The following is a 20,135-nucleotide window of genomic DNA, read 5'->3' on the forward strand; positions in this document are numbered from 1 at the left end:
CTTTTATCTCCGCATTCACTAAACAAAATGCTGAACCCATTTTGGTAATTCCCTCTGTGCTCTACTGTCTTGAACTATTTTCTTTAGTTGACATGGAGGCTTTAGTGCCACATTCAAGCTAAAAGTTGTGAAAGCAAGTCAAGCAGTGCCAGATGATGATAAAATAGCGGCGCATCCTTCTTTTGAGAAGTGACCAAACGGGACTTTTCAGCATAGTATCAGATGCCTTATTTTGTTAGTTAGGATCTCCTTCTCACTCCAAAGTATGGTTGGTGTATACTCGGCCTTTCCCACTGTAGTTTGGAGCTCACCCTTTATTTACACCGACCCAATCTACAATCAACAAAATGTAACTTTATAAGAAAGAAATCAAGCGAAAGCTAACTATCAGCTATAAATAAATGCTTTTGCTTTCTATCCAGCAGCTAATGCTTTATGTAGTAAAGAAGGAAATTCTTGGAGTTAGCACGGTACTGAGGTCTCCGGAGCGAGTGACGGACTATATCTTTTGGAACATTAGAGGTTGTGGACAGCACTCATAGCTCCTCTATTTCTCAAGGGTCTATGCTTCCTGTTTTCACTCTTTCTAGGTCCAATGCGATAGAGAAGCAGGCAGTGAACGGATTCATCCTGCAAAAGTGGCCATACTAAGAGCTCTGGCTAGTCCTTGCTTCATGAGGTACATACTTCTTCCGGTCTGCTTTGTTGCCGAGCTTCCATTCGCGGACACCTACATTCCCAAAAGGCTAGGGCAGGGCAAATGCATGAAGTCGGAATGATTCCCACACCTGGATTGAATGCTCCGCCAAAGTAAACCTAAACAATTAATTGAAGGAAGTGTAGCCCGGCATCGATTTCACGTGTCGGATGCCCAACCCAATAAGTAGTAGTTTTTGAATGATTCGCGTTAGCCGGGAGTTAGAGATGTACTTTCTATTTCAATGAAGTAACCAACCAAAAGAGAGTGCTAAAGGAGTCATTCAGAAGTGAGTGAAGGGGCGCAAAAAAAGCTAGTGAGCAAAGAAAGCTCAAATTGTTAATTAAACGGGCCTTGTTAATGAAGTATTTCGTTACCTTCCTTTATTCTGATTTTGACCATTTAGTTGAACTGACTCTGTTAATTCGCTCTCACGGTAATTGGATTGCGATTTCCTCTGGATTCAATCTCAATGGCTGCTAGGATTTCTTTCTAATTCTATTTGTGGCATATAGAATTAGATGAAGCGGAAGAAGGAACAAGGCTTGAAGGCGGATTAGCAAGGGAATGAATCTGATGAAGCTGTTCCTCCGCTAGAATAAGGGGGGCATGATCGCTGATTTGATCGGGCAGACCAGATGAGCGAGATTGATTGAAAGCATTGTGCCAACTTGCGTACAAGATTTTTAGACTCTAGTAAATCCTCTTCACAAGTTATTTCGTACACGCTATTCAAGGTCTATTGGCTTTATTGCTTATGTGGTACTTCGACCGCGAAGCCTCGCTTATGCACCGAGAAAGATCGTAGATAGGAAAGAGCTGTTATGCACCAACGACGGCCCCTTCTCTTTACCTTTATCGTCTCATACCTCAGTCCATTGCTGGCTTGAATGCCGTCTCTCTTCTTCTTTGCTCGCGAGAATGAATAAGAGGATGACCCACCGGGGGGAGGATGGAATGAGTCGGGAAGGGGATCAACCATCTTCTTTCAATAAAGGCCCACACATTATCCTTAATATTGGGATAAAAGGACTCTGAAGAAGGAAACTCTCTTCCCGTCTTGCGTAACTGACCACTGCAAATCAAGTCGAAAGTGCTTATATGCTTAACACGTTTTTGTCTCAATGACAGGCCGCTTGAACATTGTCTGATTTTTTAAGAGACTCGATCTTATGTATCTACTTATTGTCTTTTTGCCTTTGCTCGGTAGTTTCGTAGCCGGTTTTTTCGGACGTTTTCTAGGATCTGAAGGAACCGCTATAATGACCACCACATGCGTTTCATTTTCTTCGATCTTATCTTTGATTGCTTTTTATGAAGTCGCACTGGGAGCTAGTGCTTGCTATCTCAGAATAGCTCCATGGATCTCATCAGAAATGTTTGATGCTTCTTGGGGCTTCTTTGGCGACCGTGAAGTCACCGGATGAATTGCCGAGTAGATAGATCAGATCCGGACGCTGCAGTTGTTCCGCGGTGATACGGACTCGACCCGCTCCTACCCACCCTGGGGTATCATAGCATGTCGGGAATCGAGGGGGGACATACTGGACGTAACTACTCCCGTCGGTTAGGGGCTCTGCCGCCCTGCCTTTCGATCGATACACAGTTGAGGAGGCCGATCACGAACGTGACAGGTGTGGGAGCGATCCTGGGAAGGCAAGGCTAAGACGGCGCCTTGCATATGGGTAGCAAGAGGGCGCTTATGCCCCGACGGTGGGGCCTTATGGGGAAGGGCCCAGCCCAATAGGGACAGCACACACCCCACTTTAAGCGCATCTCTGTATCGACTGAATAACTCTATCTAAGGGTGACGTCGGTGGAACCGGTGAACCACGCGAGCTGGTTAGATGCGTGGGGCAGAGGGCTCGTAGTACCCCCCTTTTCTTGATCCAGCCTTTTCTTCGCTTCAGTAGTTAATCACCTAAAATCCAAGGGAGGCTGGCCTACACGCCATACCTATACCCATACAGTGCCAGGCAGGCAGTGGACTCATTTTGGATTAGGGAAGGGAAGAAGGGGCCTAAGCACGGTAGATGCCGTACACTTGAGTGGCAAAGGAAAGCGAGATTGTACTTCTTTTGCCAGGCCTGTTCTTACATAAGGTTCCCGCAGAAGATCAAGTTGGTGAGCCGTGTGATGGGAAACCTTCCCGCACGGTTCGGAGAGAATTGAAGACGAATGAGAGGTTCACCATCACATCATTGCAAGGGGAGCTCGCTCAATTCGCAGATTGGCCTGACTCGTAATTCACTTTTGACTCTGTGTTCGATAGCCTGACCGTAGTGATGTTAATTGTGGTTACATTCATAAGTAGCTTGGTCCATCTTTATTCCATTTCATATATGTCTGAGGATCCGCATAGCCCTCAATTTATGTGTTATTTATCCATTTTTACTTTTTTATGCTAATGTTGGTGACTGGAGATAACTTTCTTCAATTATTCCTGGGATGGGAGAGCAGGTCTTGCTTCATATTTGTTAATTCATATCTGGTTTACACGACTTCAGGCGGATAAAGCTGCTATAAAAGCTATGCTTGTCAATCTAGTAGGTGATTTTGGATTAGCTCTTGGGATTTTTGGTTGTTTTACTCTCTTTCAAACAGTAGACTTTTCAACCATTTTTGCTTGTGCTAGTGCTCCCAGAAATGAATGGATTTTTTGCAATATGAGATTGAATGCCATAACTCTGATTTGTATTTTACTTTTTATTGGTGCTGTTGGGAAATCTGCACAGATAGGATTGCATACTTGGTTACCCGATGCAATGGAGGGTCCCACTCCAGTATCTGCTTTGATTCATGCAGCTACTATGGTCACTGCTGGCGTTTTCATGATAGCAAGGTGCTCCCCTTTATTTGAATACTCATCTACGGCTTTGATTGTTATTACTTTTGCAGGAGCTATGACGTCATTCCTTGCGGCAACCATTGGAATATTACAGAACGATCTAAAGAGGGTCATAGCTTATTCAACTTGCAGTCAACTAGGCTATATGATCTTTGCTTGCGGCATCTCTAACTATTCGGTTAGCGTCTTTCACTTAATGAATCACGCGTTTTTCAAATCATTACTCTTCCTGAGTGCGGGTTCGGTGATTCATGCCATGTCGGGTGAGTAAGATATGCGGAAGATGGGGGGGCTTGCCTCCTCCTTTCCTTTCACCTATGCCATGATGCTCATGGGCAGCTTATCTCTTATTGGATTTCCTTTTCTAACAGGATTTTATTCTAAAGATGTGATCTTAGAGCTCGCTTACACAAAGTATACCATCAGTGGGAACTTTGCTTTCTGGTTGGGAAGTGTATCTGTCCTTTTCACTTCTTATTACTCCTTTCGTTTACTATTTCTAACATTTGTAGTACCAACTAATTCATTCGGGCGAGACAGATTACGATGTCATGATGCGCCCATTCCTATGGCCATTCCTTTAATACTTTTGGCTCTCGGGAGTCTCTTTGTAGGATACTTGGCCAAAGTGTGACCTGTTAGCCCATAAGTCAGTACTGTGACGAAGCGGCTGTTGCTCACCCAATACGATCGTACGAGGTCACAATTTACCCAACACGATCATCCGGGGTGAACAAGAATTGGGGATCGGATGCGGGCGAAATTCCCGCCAATGGCTGAGATGTTCAGTCGACTCCCTCCCCCTTTGTGGGGGTCTGGACCCCTACGAGTGAGCAAAAAAGGGAGGAGGAAAGAGGCCCTGGTGAACCATCATAATAAGTGAACAAGTGTAAGCTTTGCTGCCCGACAGTATGGAGTACTGACCACACCGAGGGACAGGCCCTGAAGCGAAGGACAGGAACGAGCGGAATCAATGTGTTCCAATTTCTGGCCTTGCACTGACCATCCAACAGACCATGGACTAAACGGCCACTGCCTGAAAGGACTATGCTATGTCCAGGGGACCGCTGCCCTCCACAAGGTACATCTTGCGCCTATGGGCCGCTATAACTATCCAAGAAGACACTCGAAAAAGGAAGGATAAACAAACCTACCCGGTGGACTGGCGAGCTACAAGTCCTACGACATAGGAGCGGGATTCTCTAAAAAGCCAAGGTCTTAGGTGGCCAAGAGGGCCCACTTGGAAACTTGGGATCTCAGCAGGAAATGTGAAGGTTGTTTAAAGCCAGCCGATAGGCGAAAGAGAATCCAAAAGTTTTGTTCCGATCTGAGTAGGCTCAACATTGGGAATACCCTAACCCTGGGAACCGGGGCATATAAATCCGCTTATGGCATTCACCCAAGCATACAGAGACAGATGGAATGAAAGAAAGAAAAAGTAGCTCCGCAGCTCGCCCAGAAGAAGAAAGACCCGCCGCTAACGATTTGGAAATCCCTGGTGGGCTAGGCCTGAAAGACAAGTGTGTGTGGATTTCCACATCCTCGTCTTTACTTTAAGACACAACTCTTCTCTTTCTCGATCAAATGACTTGCGATAGTCTACCTTGAGTAGGACCATAGGGATCTTATGTTTGTGGCGAAAGATAAGTGGTTCTGTCACAACCAAGAAAGTTTCTATGAGTGAGCGACCCTTGATAAACGCCGATTGATACGTGTCAATGTCAATAAGTGGATGAGTGCTGTTAAAGACAATGTTTGTTCCTCTTCTTTGAAACGATTTTCATGAATCTCGAGATGATACTGATTGGCCTAAAATCCTCGACGGTGTTGGCATCTTTTTTCTTTGGGAGGAGAGTGATGGATGCCTGGGTTAGCCTCCAAACATAAAGGCCATTGCTATGAAAGAGCTGCAAGAGAGAAAGCAGTTGCGGGTGGATGATGTCCCAGAAGGCTTGGATTGCACAGATTCTACCAGAGGATGTTGAGATGCTCCCATTGCAACTCACTGATGGAGAAGAACTGGAGAGCTCAGCTAGAGCTGGAGGAGGTGGTAGTACCTGTTCCCTACTGGTACCAGTGGTGGCTTGATCACTTCAAATTGGAGGGACTATTGGGCCAAATTCCCATACTGTAAAAAAAGGTTTTCTTTTCTGATATATCAGAGGTTTTGTGTGCAGAGGCCGCCAGGTTGAAGTTGGATGTTGCTTTTGTAGTTCCCAGTGAAGGATGATGCTGGGTCTATGATGCATTTTATTTGGATTTTGGCTGATAGTTTTCGATGAAGCCACAGATACTACTGTTGTCTGAGACCTGTTGGCTTCATCCAGAGGGAGATGTGTTCTAGGGTGCCAAAGTACTCTTCAGCTGAAGAACTCTCTTTGGGACAAGGGCATCATCAAAGCAAAGAAATCAGAAGAAGAAGCAGTCAGTAATGCAATGCAAGACAAGTGTCATGTAGCAAGGTGCCCGGAATCTATCGTATATCGTTTATAGGGATTTGGGATTGCGATTTCCTTTTGGGGATCAAGACGATTTGATGACAGGAATTTCCTTGTTTGTTGCAGCCTAAGATTGGGATTGGCCTACTCTTCTTCTATAACCGGGATCTTACGACTCTCGTGCTTAATAAGTTGGCACCTCGCATCCTGCCAAAACCTAATCCTCTTATTCTCTAGCTAGAGTTGGGCTCCTTAAGAAGATATGATACTTCTACTTTTGACACCCTTTTTTTCCTATTTTTAAACTCCAATTGATAAAGCCACCTGGCGAGTAGGAATAGTTTCGAGTTTCTGGTCTGTTTTCTTTTGAGAATCAAACCTCTAATGGGTTTTTGCTACCAGGAGAAGGGAATGGCCATGTTGATGGGGTCTATCTAAATAGAGAGGAACCTTCAGGGCTGATTACTCGATCACTCCATTGTGATGACAATCACACCCATATTCTTTATTATTTCTAAATATAGATATCTGCCATCTCCCGGCATAAGAAGGAGTGACCCTAACGACAGCCCCTATAATAGTAGACAACACGTTTTAAATCAGACTGGACTGAACGAAGAAAGATATTTCCACACAAGAGTGGAAGGGATCCTTTAGAAATAGTTCTTAGCTCCAATCAAGCTTTCTCTACTGTCTAGGATCGTTAGTGCTATAGTGGAGACACTTTTCTCAAATAAGAATGGTGGTCACATTCCCTTTCTGGTGGTAGTCATTGAGGATCTCAAAAACAGGGATCGCAAAAACGTGTCAATAATGACAACGCTGGGCGAAAAGGCTAAAGAAGAAAAACCTGTAGATTTGAATGCCACTTCCTTTGCTAAGATAGCTAGATTTGGATGTCCATTCCATAAGGTATAGCTGCATCTGACACTGAGTAGAAGTTACTAGTAGGATAGACAGGAATCTCTAAAGGATGTACAATGCTTGGAGGGACAGAAGTTTCAAGAGAAATGGTCTCTTTTGATGGGCATTTGTAGATGATGGTTGATACTGCAAACAATGCCTTCTTGACAGCTCTAGCATCACCAGTTATCTATTAAGCATAAAGATACATTAAAGATAACAATTAGCGGAATATAAGAAAAAAAGAATAGATATTGAATAAAGAAAAAAAGAGCAGAGCCTCATAACCATCCTAATAGAGATAATACCACGTTCGTCTTGTTCTTTACGCCGATCCAACTCGTGCTTTTTAGGATGGATTTCACACGGAATCAAGGGAGGTGCGGGATACGACCCATATCACATTCCTGTGCCATAGCTTGCAAAATCAAATAAATCTATCGAAGCTAGGGTGCCCGGCGTATAAGAATCAGAAGAACAATCCACACTAATGTAACCATAAAGAAATGGCGGCTCTAACATAGATTTTTCTCAATATGTCATGTTGTTGAAAAATCCTGTGGTAGCATGGGATGATCGACACTTTATTTTTAGTTATTGATTTACGCATGACGCATTAACTAATATTTATGGGGCTGGAGACTTCGCTAAAGCATGCACATAAATAGATGAATGAGAGATTACAAGGCAAGGAGATACAGATCTGGGGGTTGACTCAGAACTTGTACATAGGTCAGCTCACTAGTGCTTAATAACCAATAAATAGTCAATCAAGAGATATGCACCAGCAAACAACATTATACTGAAATAGTGTATTAGGCGGCAAATGGCACAGAAGAGTTTAGACGATAGATTCTCTACAACAGGTAGGGATCGGGGGTTATACGCTCTTTTCTATAAACAAAGTAGGCTTGTGATTGTCCGCATCCATCACTCAATCATGCAATTCAAAGAAATGGTTTACTTATCTTCTTCTAAAGGATGGAATTGCTAGATTGTCAGTAATATCAATTGAGGAAGAAGCTAGTCCCACTTAAATTCGAAAAGAAGACCTCTATTGTGACAGAAGATTCCTCGCCCACAGCATCTCACTTATTGATCGTGACATAGCTCTCTATCTCCGCTCATAAGAATATAGCGTTTCATTCACTCGCTCTAGAAACCACAGGAGCTACTATTCCAAAGTTTCTTAAGAATGGGCACTCACTGGATTCAGGCTTCCACCATTCTAGCTTCTCTTCATAGTTCACTAGAATGTATCGAGCATGTTTATCCGAATCAGGAGGCTTTACATAAATTGCTAAGATTGCCAAGTCGAAAAAGAACTGGGCATGAAAGTGAAAGTGGAAAGAGAAGGGAGCGTGATTTGTTTCAAGAATTGGATGCCCTTGTTAAGGAAATCTAGTATAAAAGGAGAAATTGGGCCTATTTATAACTTTTGGTACCTAACCACCTGAACTGGGAATAATGGCTAAAGATTGAAGGTTCTAAGCCATGTATCAGAGCCTGTTATTTGAGTATCGATGCTGTTGGAGTCTAGCTTCCAACCAATCCACTTCACTTCGGAGGACATAACAGCTTAAGAAGAAATCGAGATCAGGCCCGTGGAAAGCACACACACACACGCCTAGGGAATGAATCCACTTTTGCATTCTCAATACTAGGGGGGGCTTCTCCGATCGATTGCTTTAACTGTTATTCCCCAGATTGGCGAAATGACCTTTCGTCTTGCTTCCGTAAAATAATAAAATGTGCTTTCGCCAGAAGAAGAAAAAAGAAGATAGCTCAGTAAATGGCATTCAAGTAAAGTCGAGAAAGAGGCCTTGCTTTCGCACAGGAAGGAAAGAATTGACTCGGGTAAGTAAGCCCTATTGGGGGATTAAGGGCTCGAGTACGATTAGAGCGCCTTTTTTTCTGCTGCGCAGGCTGACCATTTTAAATAGGGGGAAACATGAGACTGTAGAAGATGAATATGGCTAGTCTACTGCTACTATTTGATTGGCAATCCTTAGACTATAGGGATGAAGCAAAGGAGCATAACCTACCTACAACTATGCTTTAAAGCAAATAAATCTATCGAAATTCTCATTCCAGTCTGAGGGGATATCTGAAGCTACCGATCTGGGATCTCACTCAAATCCAAACCTAGCACTTTTGTATTTATTGCTTCTCCTTTTAGAAGGTCCGTAGAAAAGTAGAAGAGAAGAAAAGAGATTTCCTTATCTGCATGCCAGCTTTCATTCCTACTTTTGATGAAAGAAAGGTCAGTTGCTGCCGACAAGTCGACTAAACTTTCACAACTGTCACCTATCTTTAAGCACCTTCTAGGCCGCTTCCCAACCTAATGCATTCAAGTCTGCCTTCGGTACTGGTACTTCGGAATCAAGGGCCCAACAAGCGATATCAGGAGTCTTTGGCCGAAGAACTCGCGGATAAGAAGGTTATTCCATAACTATATACAATCCATAGTCACGCTCAGCATGCGAAAGCTTGTAAAAATGACATCCCCTGCGAAAACCAATAGGATTTGTTGGGCCATCGAACACTAGTTTCTGGTTTCTCAAGACCTTGAGGCAAGGGCAGTTACGCAACATTTTCTCAATACTGAATGTGCATTTTCCCGCATTTTTTCGATTCCACTTCTGTATCAGAAATTAGTGTCAAGGGATAGAGTTCCTGTTTTGTTAACTAAATCTCGTGTTGTTTGCTTGAGGAAGGGACGGCCGTAGCTCAATTTCCATTGCTAATCTTACATGTTCCCACGAACAATAAAGAAAATAAGAAAAGGCTATTCCTTAGACACAGAGGTGGGATTAAGGCGTCATCCGGAACTCCAACAACATAGACCAGATGACTTATTTATTGAAAATAGGTTTAGGAGCCTGATCCTTGAGCTGAGCAAGCATGGGCGCGATCCACATCGAGTGGAACTACTATCACTATATATGTGGAAGGAAGGTGGAACCTTCACCGAATCATAGTTAGGTGGCACCCATTCCGTAGTGGGCCGACGTCACACTGCCGCTTCAATAGCTAGCGGGTAATAATCAGAAAGTGAATCATCAACCACTCATTTAGAAGCCGCTCATGCAACAACGTTTAAGTAAATCCTTCCGCCCTTATTTTCTTTAGTCTACTTGTTGGAGGAAATGCGCCTTGAACACATTACGTATACTAGCTGAGCTTTGTCCCTAATCGTGACTAGTTGTTATTAGTTTCGATCAAATTTCCCCCCAGCCGGCAATGCCTCAGCTTCTCAAAATCTAGGAAGCTCTGAAAAAAAGTCATCATTATGAAAAGATACTAGCGCTACTAATAAGGGAAGTGACTTTTTTCTAAGAAAGGAATAAAGCAGAAAACTAAAGAAAGAGATCTTAAGTGGGTCCCGCGAGTAGTTTGTCTTGTTTCAGTCCGTACAAGAAGATACTTTTAGGGTTGCCCAAGAAGGGACGGGCCTATCTATTGGTGGTACTAGTTCCGCGGGAGGGGCAGGATTTCGGTGCCGTCAGCATGGGTCCGGCTATCGATCACAAGGGTCTAGATACGGGTCTCAAACGGAAAAGTATGCTACATATTGCTCTGCTCCAGTTTCCTCTGCTTACACCTGGTCAATTCGTTGATCGCCCCTTTTATTTCTGATTTTCAAAAGGGCCCCGCTCTCGTCTCTGCTGACGAAGCCTTTATCTCTGTCTCTGTTATCCTCGTACCTGCTGATCTCTTCGACTGATAGAGTCTATGCTATTGGTGAAGCTGGTTCTACCTCAACAACAGGATCTGCAAATGGATTTTCAACTAACAGCCTCTGCTTCAATTTGTGATGAAAGGTCAACTAGTTTTCACCGAATCTTCAATTATGCACCGGTAACTTTTTTCCATTTCCGAGGTCCAGAGGGGAAGACGAAGTACAGCCTAGTTCAGAGAGTCACGATTGAATCCAGGTTAATTCAGCAGCAGCTAGAGCAATACTCCGATATTGATTTGATTCTCCGCTACCCACCAAGGTAGAAGACTGCTTGATCCGCAAAAGAAGTATGCTTTATTTGCTTATGGAACAAAAGTATACGCTTTTTCAGGGAAAGATAGATGGAATAGGACATTCAACAGTTTGAAGAGGTAGCCTTTTTCAGTAGCAGTCTTGTAAGCAAGCGCCGTACGTTCAATCTATACTGGCGAGAGTCTTTCCTCTTATAAAGCCTGAGCACGTTGCATGACTTAATGCCAGCTCTTTATCATACATCTTCTGTAGAACCAATAAATATAAGGGATATGTGTTAGCACATCTTGTTCGTGCTCTGCACCACGTTTTTCCTGTATACCAGCAGCTAGCATCCCATCAGTAACCTACGGGCGAGATTTCTTGAGGGGGGCTGGCCATGGTTTTTTAACCCACCCTTTCATTCACTTAAGACCCAAAGCAGAAAAGGTTTGCAATCCATATACAGGAATTTGGTTCCACCAAAGTACAAGGACTAAACTGGTTGACTCCACCGCAGGGTCCGAGATGTTGAGCTTCCTCGACGCCTACTCTGGGTATCAGCAAGTCTATATGGCTGAGGAAGACAAAGAAAAAACGAGTTTGATCGCCCCTTCCTTCTGCTACAAGCGGATGCCCTTCGGTTTGATAAATGCCGGCGCCACATTTAAGTGCCTAATGAGCCTCATCCTCAGGTCTCAGTTGGGTCGTAATGCAGAAGTGTACGTTGACGACGCGGGACTCACCCCAAAAACACCTCTTTTTTGCATCTGCTGAGCAGAACCAATTACCAGATCCTACTTCTAAGCTCTATGCTCTACTTCGGCCTTGCTCTCACTTATGGGTAGGAAGGACAATAAGCAGGAATTCATGTTGGCTAACTATTCTATCGAGGTGGAAGTTGTTTTCATAGGAAAGACGGAAGGTTTTGCGCGTTGGTTGTATCGAATTTCCCTTTCTAATAGCATACACAAATAGATAAGAAAGTTACGACAATGATAAGGTAAATGAAAACCTTTGATTTACCTTACCATCAGTTCTATCTTATCTCTGTGCCTTCTCTAGCCATTTCATAATTGGATATCGTCATTCAAATCTGTTATGACTACTGTTTGGTAAGCAGGGATTCGAATCAAACAATAAATACCAACTCTAAGTGTGATGGATAGTACCTGGCGCCTAATTTCATGGTATCTTTCTTGGCTCCTACCACAGGAAAACCCCTCCTTCTTTTGGGAGGAAATCAAATGAGTAAAGGTTTCTGCCGACTCCCCTCAAGGAACCACTCACCACTCAACTTGAAACCACAGACCTACCTCCTGCTTTTTACTTTCTTGTTTGTCCCAATTCATATCGAGCATGTCTTTCTCCATCTATAGATAGAGAGAATATAGGATAGGGGCGCTCAAGGCAAATAGGATTCTGTATCTAATACTAATAGGTACTAAATTCAAGATTGACTTGACATCTTATTTTGGATAGGCAGAAATGCTTACGCCCTAGGGGTTTAAAGGGCCCACTCCCTTTGGTTGACTCATCAGGCTCACCACCTTTTGGAGCTCATCCAACAGTCAGTCTACTTAATCATAATCATAATCAATCCGTTGCTATTGCTATCTATCGCCATACCCACAAGAGGGTAGTTTATCCAACTCCCTGTGCGAAAGCAAGTCCCGCGTCAGCAGTGATTCGAGTTGTTCCTTGAGAGCAAGCTTATGGCATTCCAGGTAAACATAACAATATGAGAGAGAACTCCGTTCGGCTTATAAGTACTCGCTTGAACCAATTGTTTTTTCATTTCCAGTAGGTCACCTTGGGCCAGCTGCTGACTTTCTAGAAAGAGACAACGAAGTCGATTCAACATAAGGGAAGAAAGCATATTTTAGGTTTACTCCTTCCATGTCTAGTAGGAGTGCGTGCTTCTTATTGCCTTTTGAGCAGTAGTTGTATACATTCCTCACTCAGTCTAATTAATTATCTTTCTCCCTACCCAAATACCAAGGGAGGTTTATGAGTCGTATCCTCCTTACGAGATAGCGGAAGTAGCATTAGCGGGAAAAGTCAGCTCCTTTTCAAGCCTTCTCTTTCGTAACCTTTGATTAGTTCCTTAGATGCCCTTAGCAAGAATGATGCAGGAGCAAGAAAGTCTATTTCCTCCGCCTTTCCAGAATCTAGCTATTCAAATAGCACAGTATAAAATGCAATCCATAAGTCATGCTGGTCAATCAATGACAATGATAAGCTCTATAAAAAAAGAGTCTATTGCTCTTCGACACGTTTTATATGTACTTCAGTCATGCTTTATTGGAGTTATCTGACACCAAGGAGGAAGGAATAGAGATTAGGATCCTAGCCTTGTTCCGTTTGAAGTTCCTAAGAGAGGTTACAAAAGAAAGGGATGCTCAAACCAAGGATTTGGAGTCTTATTAGTGCATCAATCTACAGAAAGGTAGGGGGGCATACTTGTGTGAAAATGGAGTGTAAAGCATATTCTAGATATTTCACTTCGAATTTCTTCCTCTTAAAAGAGTCAAGTCCGCAGGGTTCCCTAAATTCCCCAGGAATCAAGTGGGACCGGGAGATCGTTGTTCATTCGGTGGTTGGCCCTCCCCCTAATAAGTACCTACCAAGAATTGGGCCAGTTAGTTCAAGCGGTACCGAATCACAAAGAATAGTTGAGTTTTCTAATTCATCTATTATTCTATTTTTTGCATTTCTAGAATAGCGTTGGAGCCGGGACACACATTTCTGCCCGAGTTCCAACAGCAAACCAAATACGTTATCGTGGAAAACGAGTTTCGCCAACACAGAAGAGTTTGTGTGCTTTTTATTTTCACATGAGTTTCACATATGTGATGGTTGGTTGGGAGGGTACGGCAAATGACTCTAGAATCTTTCTGGATACAACCACTGAACCGGAAAATGGCCACTATCGTCACCGAGAAAATACTATCTTGTGGACTCAGGCTCTACGTTTATGCCTTAAGGTCTTTCTCCTTACCGTGGGGAGCGGTACCACTTGCGTGATTCTAGAGAAGAAGGCGGTGTCCCGACCACAAGGCGGTTAAATTCCACTGGTGCTTGCTAGCCAGTCAAGAACGACTCAAAGACCGTGGGAAGGTCTTCACGCTACGCCGAAGACGACGATGGCTCCATACCGGGTGGTAATACAGAGGTATAGGATTTCCTGTAATGATGTGAAACTGTATATTTCAGAGAAATAGCTCAGTTCGAGAGGAAGGCGGAAATAGTTCCGGTTTTATTAACCTGATTCCTATTCATTTACCGGCAAAGGAAGGAATTCTTATCTATTTCTCGAGGCAATTATACTCATATCAACAATATGAACTGCATGAGAATTAGCATATAGAAAGAAAGCTTTACCGAATACAGGTCTAGTAGGTATAGAGCCGTAAGCGTGGTGGGGGTGCTGGTGCTTAGGCAGATGCCCCATTGTTCATGATGTTGCAATGAATCCAGTGGATCATCCTCATGGAGGAGGTGAGGGGCGCACGAAAGGAGGTAGACCTTCGGTGTCACCTTGGGGAAAGCTCACCAAAGCAAGATTTCGGGCAGTAGTAGGGGTGGTGAAACTTTAGATGTCAAATGCGACCAATTTTTCTGCTCAAGTTAGAACACAGTTTTTCGAAGTGAATTGGCCAGTTCCTTTTAAAAGGAGACTGGTTTCTTTTTATAAGCGATTGGCTTCACTTTAGATTTTTTATCGTAATTTCTCTTTGATTTATGGGTTGTTATTTATTATTTCGATTTTTGATAAACGAAACGAATCCAAGCCCGACAAGTAGAATTCCATTCGGTACCTTTGGGGTTTTCTTTTTCCTTCTGGATGACGACGTCACCGCGTCTCCTTATTGTTATTGCGATGGTGACGAGGAACAAAGGGCCGAGGAGATCATCGAAATTACCTCTAGCCCGGAGCCAGAGGGGGTCGTCGACACAACGCCAACCCTGGTGGTGGGGCACTTCGAAGGTCTGGAGACCCTCCTTGAGATTCCCCCTTTACCGGAAACGCCACCCGCAGGTCCTTCCTTAGCTCCAGAAGAAAGGGAGCAAGCCCCCTCTGTTGGCCTAAACCTCGATCCATCCCAGAGTAGCCGCCGGCTGGACGGCGGCGAACGGGGGGCAAACTCCTCAAAACGAAGTTCTAATTTGTACAACAACAACAACAAAGCCTTTAGTCCCAAGCAAGTTGGGGTAGGCTAGAGGTGAAACCCATAAGATCTCGCAACCAACTCATGGCTCTGGCACATGGATAGCAAGCTTCCACGCACCCCTGTCCATAGCTAGCTTTTTGTCGATTCTTTTGGGTTTCATCTCCATAAGAGTGGCTGAGTTTTTACGTTGGCTCGCCAAGCCTATCACAACCCTCCTCCTTTACGGCTTCTCCTTTTGAGGCTCGCTTAGAAGGAATAAAGAGAAAAAAGCAACTGCAAGCGTTCAGGGCTTCTCCTTTTGAGACCGCAAAAGCAGAGCTGGTTACGTCCATTGGGGAAAATTCCCAGTTTCGTGTGGGACTGCTTTTGTCTCTGGATGTCAAATGCCCCTTGACGGGCAAACGGGAGGCTCTCGAAAAGACGATAGAGGCCATCTTGAAATGCCAAGGGAAGCCCACAGACTCCCTAGCGTCTCTACTCGACCTAAAATGCGATCTCGAGGACCCCGAAAAACTCGAGACCGCTCTCCGTCCATATTTAGGACGGTTAGGGCGATTTTTTAAGAAATAAAAACCTTCTGTCGATTTATCCACACTTCCATGACTTCTAGAGGAAAGCTAGCTGCTTGTTGGCTGGGAGCTGTATGAGCGGTAACGTCCACGTACGGCTCCGTGAGAAGGTGGACGGAAATGGCCTTGTTGTACCTCACTCCCGTCTTCAATGGGGTCTGCTCTTTTTTTAGGAGAGTATGCCAATATGATCTTAATGAGGTGCGGGGCTTTGCATCTGACATTCGTTGGGCTTTCCTCTGCGGGAGCCCGCGTCCCGGCCTTTTTGTGCAATAAACCCCTCCGGCCGAAGACTAGTGATAGGTGGTCCCGCGGAGCTTTCGGAGAAGGGTAGCCTAGTGTGTAAGCACAACAATGAACTGCGGCGAACCCTCAGACGACCCTTCTAAGATAAGGGGGGAGATCCTCAGTAGTGGTGACCCTTTGACTCTTCCACTGACTTATATATGTACCGAATGCTCATACGGGAAAGTGAACTCCTGGGTCTGGAACCTGGGGGGGTTGCTCCGATAAAAAATCCTTTCTTTCTCGTCCACTCTAGGGGGTGCGGACACACCTGCGCGGATTACAGGTGACGGTTACAAGAATGGCGGGGAAGTGAAGAGTACCCGATGACATTCATGGATGAATGTAGACCCATCGGGCGGGGATAATCATTCCGGTCCTGGGAGAGGTGGCGACACCAGTCTGAGCTGAGGGAAGCCAGCCAATTGAGTCACTGAAACGACCGCAGGAGGCGCACCCTAAGCCCAGCTTCTCGGAGCTGCTATTGCAAAATACGGCTTCCTTAATATCCAAATTTCAACAAGGGGGCTGGGCTGCTTGCCTTCATAGAAAGGCGACCGGGCCTAGATTAGATGTTCGCCTTTTTATAGAATAGAAAGAGAAGGTAAAGGGGGGGTTTGGAGATTCTTTCAAGAATGCATGGCTTCCTCCTATTCCGCTTCAACAGAAGCCCTTAAAATCCTGCTGCTATGGCAACAAGGGTTATCCATTTCATAGGCGAGGGTGGGGGAGAAGCAAGCCAAACCTCTGATCGACCCGGACACATCAAAAATTCTCGGCGCCGAGAGAAAGACGAGATTCAGTAAGTAATTCAGTGAGTGCTTTCTTTTATAAGAAGAGCGTCGGCTTGGAAGAAGAAAATGAAATACGAACAACCGCGCTGGTTGTAATAGATCGACTTGAATGCGTCTTCTTGCTCCAACATTCAAGTTCCATTTCAAGGAAGAACGACGTACCATGATACTTTCTGTTTTGTCGAGCCCTGCTTTGGTCTCTGGTTTGATGGTTGTAGGTGCTAAAAATCTGGTACATTCCGTTTTGTTTCCCATCCTAGTCTTTTGCGACACTTCTAGTTTACTTATTTTGTTAGGTCTCGACTTCTCCGCTATGATCTCCCCAGTAGTTCATATAGGAGCTATTGCCGTTTCATTCCTATTCGTGGTTATGATGTTCAATATTCAAATAGCGGAGATTCAAGAAGAAGTATTGCGCTATTTACCAGTGAGTGGTATTATTGGACTGATCTTTTGGTGGGAAATGTTCTTCATTTTAGATAATGAAACCATTCCATTACTACCAACCCATAGAAATACGACCTCTCTGAGATATACGGTTTATGCCGGAAAGGTACGAAGTTGGACTAATTTGGAAACATTGGGCAATTTACTTTATACCTACTATTCCGTCTGGTTTTTGGTTTCTAGTCTGATTTTATTAGTTGCTATGATTGGGGCTATAGTACTTACTATGCATAGGACTACAAAGGTGAAAAGACAAGATGTATTCCGATGAAATGCCTTGGATTCTAGGAGCCATATAATGAACAGGACTATTTCTCCTTTTGGCCATAGCCATAGAAGAAGCTTCTCCTCCGGAGCGGGGGGACCGCCTGACAATTACAAAGAAACCTTTAAAATGTGGATTTAGTGCTCAGAATATAAGGATTTCCCTGGCTTAAAATGCAAGATAGACAGACTTCTTGCATTCCTTGAGCCTGGGGAGATCCTATTCATGGTAAACACGTTCCCCCGGGACTTTCCTCTGCTTGAGATCTTAGAACCCCAAGATATCCTAAATATAATTTCTCACTCGCACAAGCAGTGGAAGCCACCCAAAAAGGGAGGCTAGTAATTTATTTTGGTAGGTTTGTATTGTTTCTCGAATTGGTAGGATTCTCGAAGTAGTTTTAGTAGGTTTCTAAGGAAATAGAGATGCCGAGGCCCCTACTTACCATATGGGTAGGTAGGGGGAAGGAAGAGTGGGTCAGAGGGCTTCTTTCACAGTGCATACCTCTCTTTCTCTTTTGAGTTTTTCTGGCCGCGCAAGATCTTTGGTCTTCCCCCGAAACCGATGAAAAAGCGGGTCGCTTCTTATGGACTCGCTCAGAATGATTCTTTTATATCTAAGGAAAGGGGATGACATTATCGCCGTTGATTGAATTCGTATGTCTATCGCTATCCCGGGCCGAGGAGAGGGGGTTTCGGAAGGAGGAAGGCTCGTTTCATTATCGAATATCGTGTAGAACTCACTTGCCCTGCCTTTTGCCTGGAGAGTGTAGTTCGAGCATTCTATTGTTTGCTCGATCCGTGATACGCAAAGCAATCTCCTGTTTACTATTGATCTAATGACAGTTGATTGAGACTTGCCATTGTCGTCTTTCGAAAGCGAACTCTTATCTGGTTGCACTCGGGTTCTCCTGTTGACTTGTTTTTCAATAGTAAATCACAGGCAGTATGCCCTATTTGAAAACATGCAATGAGGGTACGAGCAACACTACCCAAAATTGGCATGACTCATCGCCATCTTGTATTCATGATCTTACCTCTATTGGTCACAAATGCATAGCATAGGATCGAGTGGATCGGCACCCAATAGGCCAGATTTTCCTATCTTTTATGTTAGAAGTGATTCCAATCTATTTTTCTATAGTGATAGTTCACACATTAGCAATTAGCACTGCCTCAAAGCAAACATAGGAACTAGGGAGTTCATCGAGAGAAAGTCCCTTTAGTTTCGTACTTCCCTGTTTTGGATTTGCATATGTCTTTAATCGCAATAGTTGTAGAGAAATCCCTCAATCACGGGACAATCCTCCAGGGTAAAGGTACTTCCAAAGCTCAGAAGGTTCATCTGTGCATGAAAGGAATGAAACAAATTCCATAGAAAAAATAGGAAAATCCCCACCAAGATCGGTACCTATCTAGATCCCAAGCTTCGACAACAAAACTCCTTCGCATTTTGCGACCATTCCCGCGAGGACTACGATTCGGATTATCTAATGTCATCCCCAAACAGAATTACACCTCTTAAGAGGAAGGGACGTCCCTCTATCCGGTGTGGGTTCCTACGAATTATTGTTTGGTTCCGGATCCAGGTCCCTCTGCCCTTGCTTTTTGTTATTCCATAGGGGTATGGATTGAAGTAATCACTAATCCAGGAAAGATGGATCTTTAGCTAGAAAAACGAAAAGCCAATACGCCATGTATCAAAACAATAGGGATAGGGGTAGTTGTATACCACCTACGAATAGGAAGATCCTGGGTTTTGTAAGAAAACTACGAATAGGAAGATCCTGGGTTTTGTAAGAAATCCAATTTCATCAATTCTAAGCACGGTAACGGCAGTGCTCCTATCCAACGGCCGGGGATCTATTCGATTTCTCAATTTTCTAATGCCAATAAGCTTAGGTTGTTATTTCATCGTCTTGCGCTAAAAAGGCACCCTCCTATTATGCTAACAAAGGGACGGATAACGGCAAAGCGGAACAGCAATAGCGAAAGCAGGTATAGTAACGGCGCAATCCCTAAAAAAAGAATCAAAATAGAGAAATTTAGAGCGCTGTGAATTTCCTTGTTTTGATAATGCTACCCACACAGTCACGGCTCCTATCCGGTCACCGGGTTAAACAATTGATTCCTCTCAACGCATCCCCGCGGTAAAGAGCTAGTCGTATTCTTTTGATAATTCTCTAGTTGTATTCAAGCAAGAGTCCTCGGCATCCTACGAAAACAAGCGCTAGGAATATCAATAGCGTTAGCGTTAGCGTCCTGGCCTTTGCTGGGGATTCCTCTATGGAATTCCAAACATGCCATTGCTTTGCCTTTGCTCGTCCCTTTGATTCAATCCTTCTTCTCCTCGAAAGCTACAACTACAAAATATATTCTTCTTTGCCGGTGCGAACCCTTCTTTTGAATAACAACCATTGGCAAGACCAGCGAAATCCGAATACTAATCCGAGGAAAGCCCATCCCTACTTCCCTTTGCTGTTGTTCCTCGAAATCCTCTACTAGTCATTGGTTTCAAAGCAAAGGTATCCGGTATAGGGGGTCGTGGGCAGGTTAGTGTTTCATTTCGATAGGTGATAGTGGTATACCCAAACCATATGGTATAGGTCTTGGAAAGGAAAGTAAATCAAGTCCATCTTACAAGATTTCTTCACTTGCTTGGGCTTAAGCGGTACCAGTACCCGGAGAATAGTTCCATTCTCTTTCTCCACATGACACCCTTGTGTTGTCAAACTAATGAAT

At 44.0% G+C, this 20,135-nt stretch overlaps 1 protein-coding gene and 1 pseudogene across 1 annotated transcript; both read left to right on the forward strand.

Moving 5' to 3' along the window:
* The first annotated feature begins 3,223 nt into the window (after positions 1-3,223).
* On the forward strand, positions 3,224-4,400 carry LOC123045136 (NADH-ubiquinone oxidoreductase chain 5-like; annotated as a pseudogene).
* Positions 4,401-16,845: 12,445 nt separating this feature from the next.
* On the forward strand, positions 16,846-17,627 carry LOC123045142 (NADH-ubiquinone oxidoreductase chain 6-like). The gene has a single exon (XM_044468080.1). It carries the CDS (start codon positions 16,846-16,848, stop codon positions 17,398-17,400), a length of 555 nt encoding a protein of 184 aa, XP_044324015.1. The 3' UTR covers positions 17,401-17,627.
* The last annotated feature ends 2,508 nt before the right edge of the window (positions 17,628-20,135 follow it).

Source organism: Triticum aestivum, chromosome 2B (genome assembly GCF_018294505.1).
Source record: "Triticum aestivum cultivar Chinese Spring chromosome 2B, IWGSC CS RefSeq v2.1, whole genome shotgun sequence".
NCBI lineage: Eukaryota > Viridiplantae > Streptophyta > Magnoliopsida > Poales > Poaceae > Triticum > Triticum aestivum.

Coding starts and splice junctions, on each gene's coding strand:
- LOC123045142 (XM_044468080.1), top strand. CDS start 16,846: ATGATACTTTCTGTTTTGTCGAGCCCTGCTTTGGTCTCTGGTTTGATG.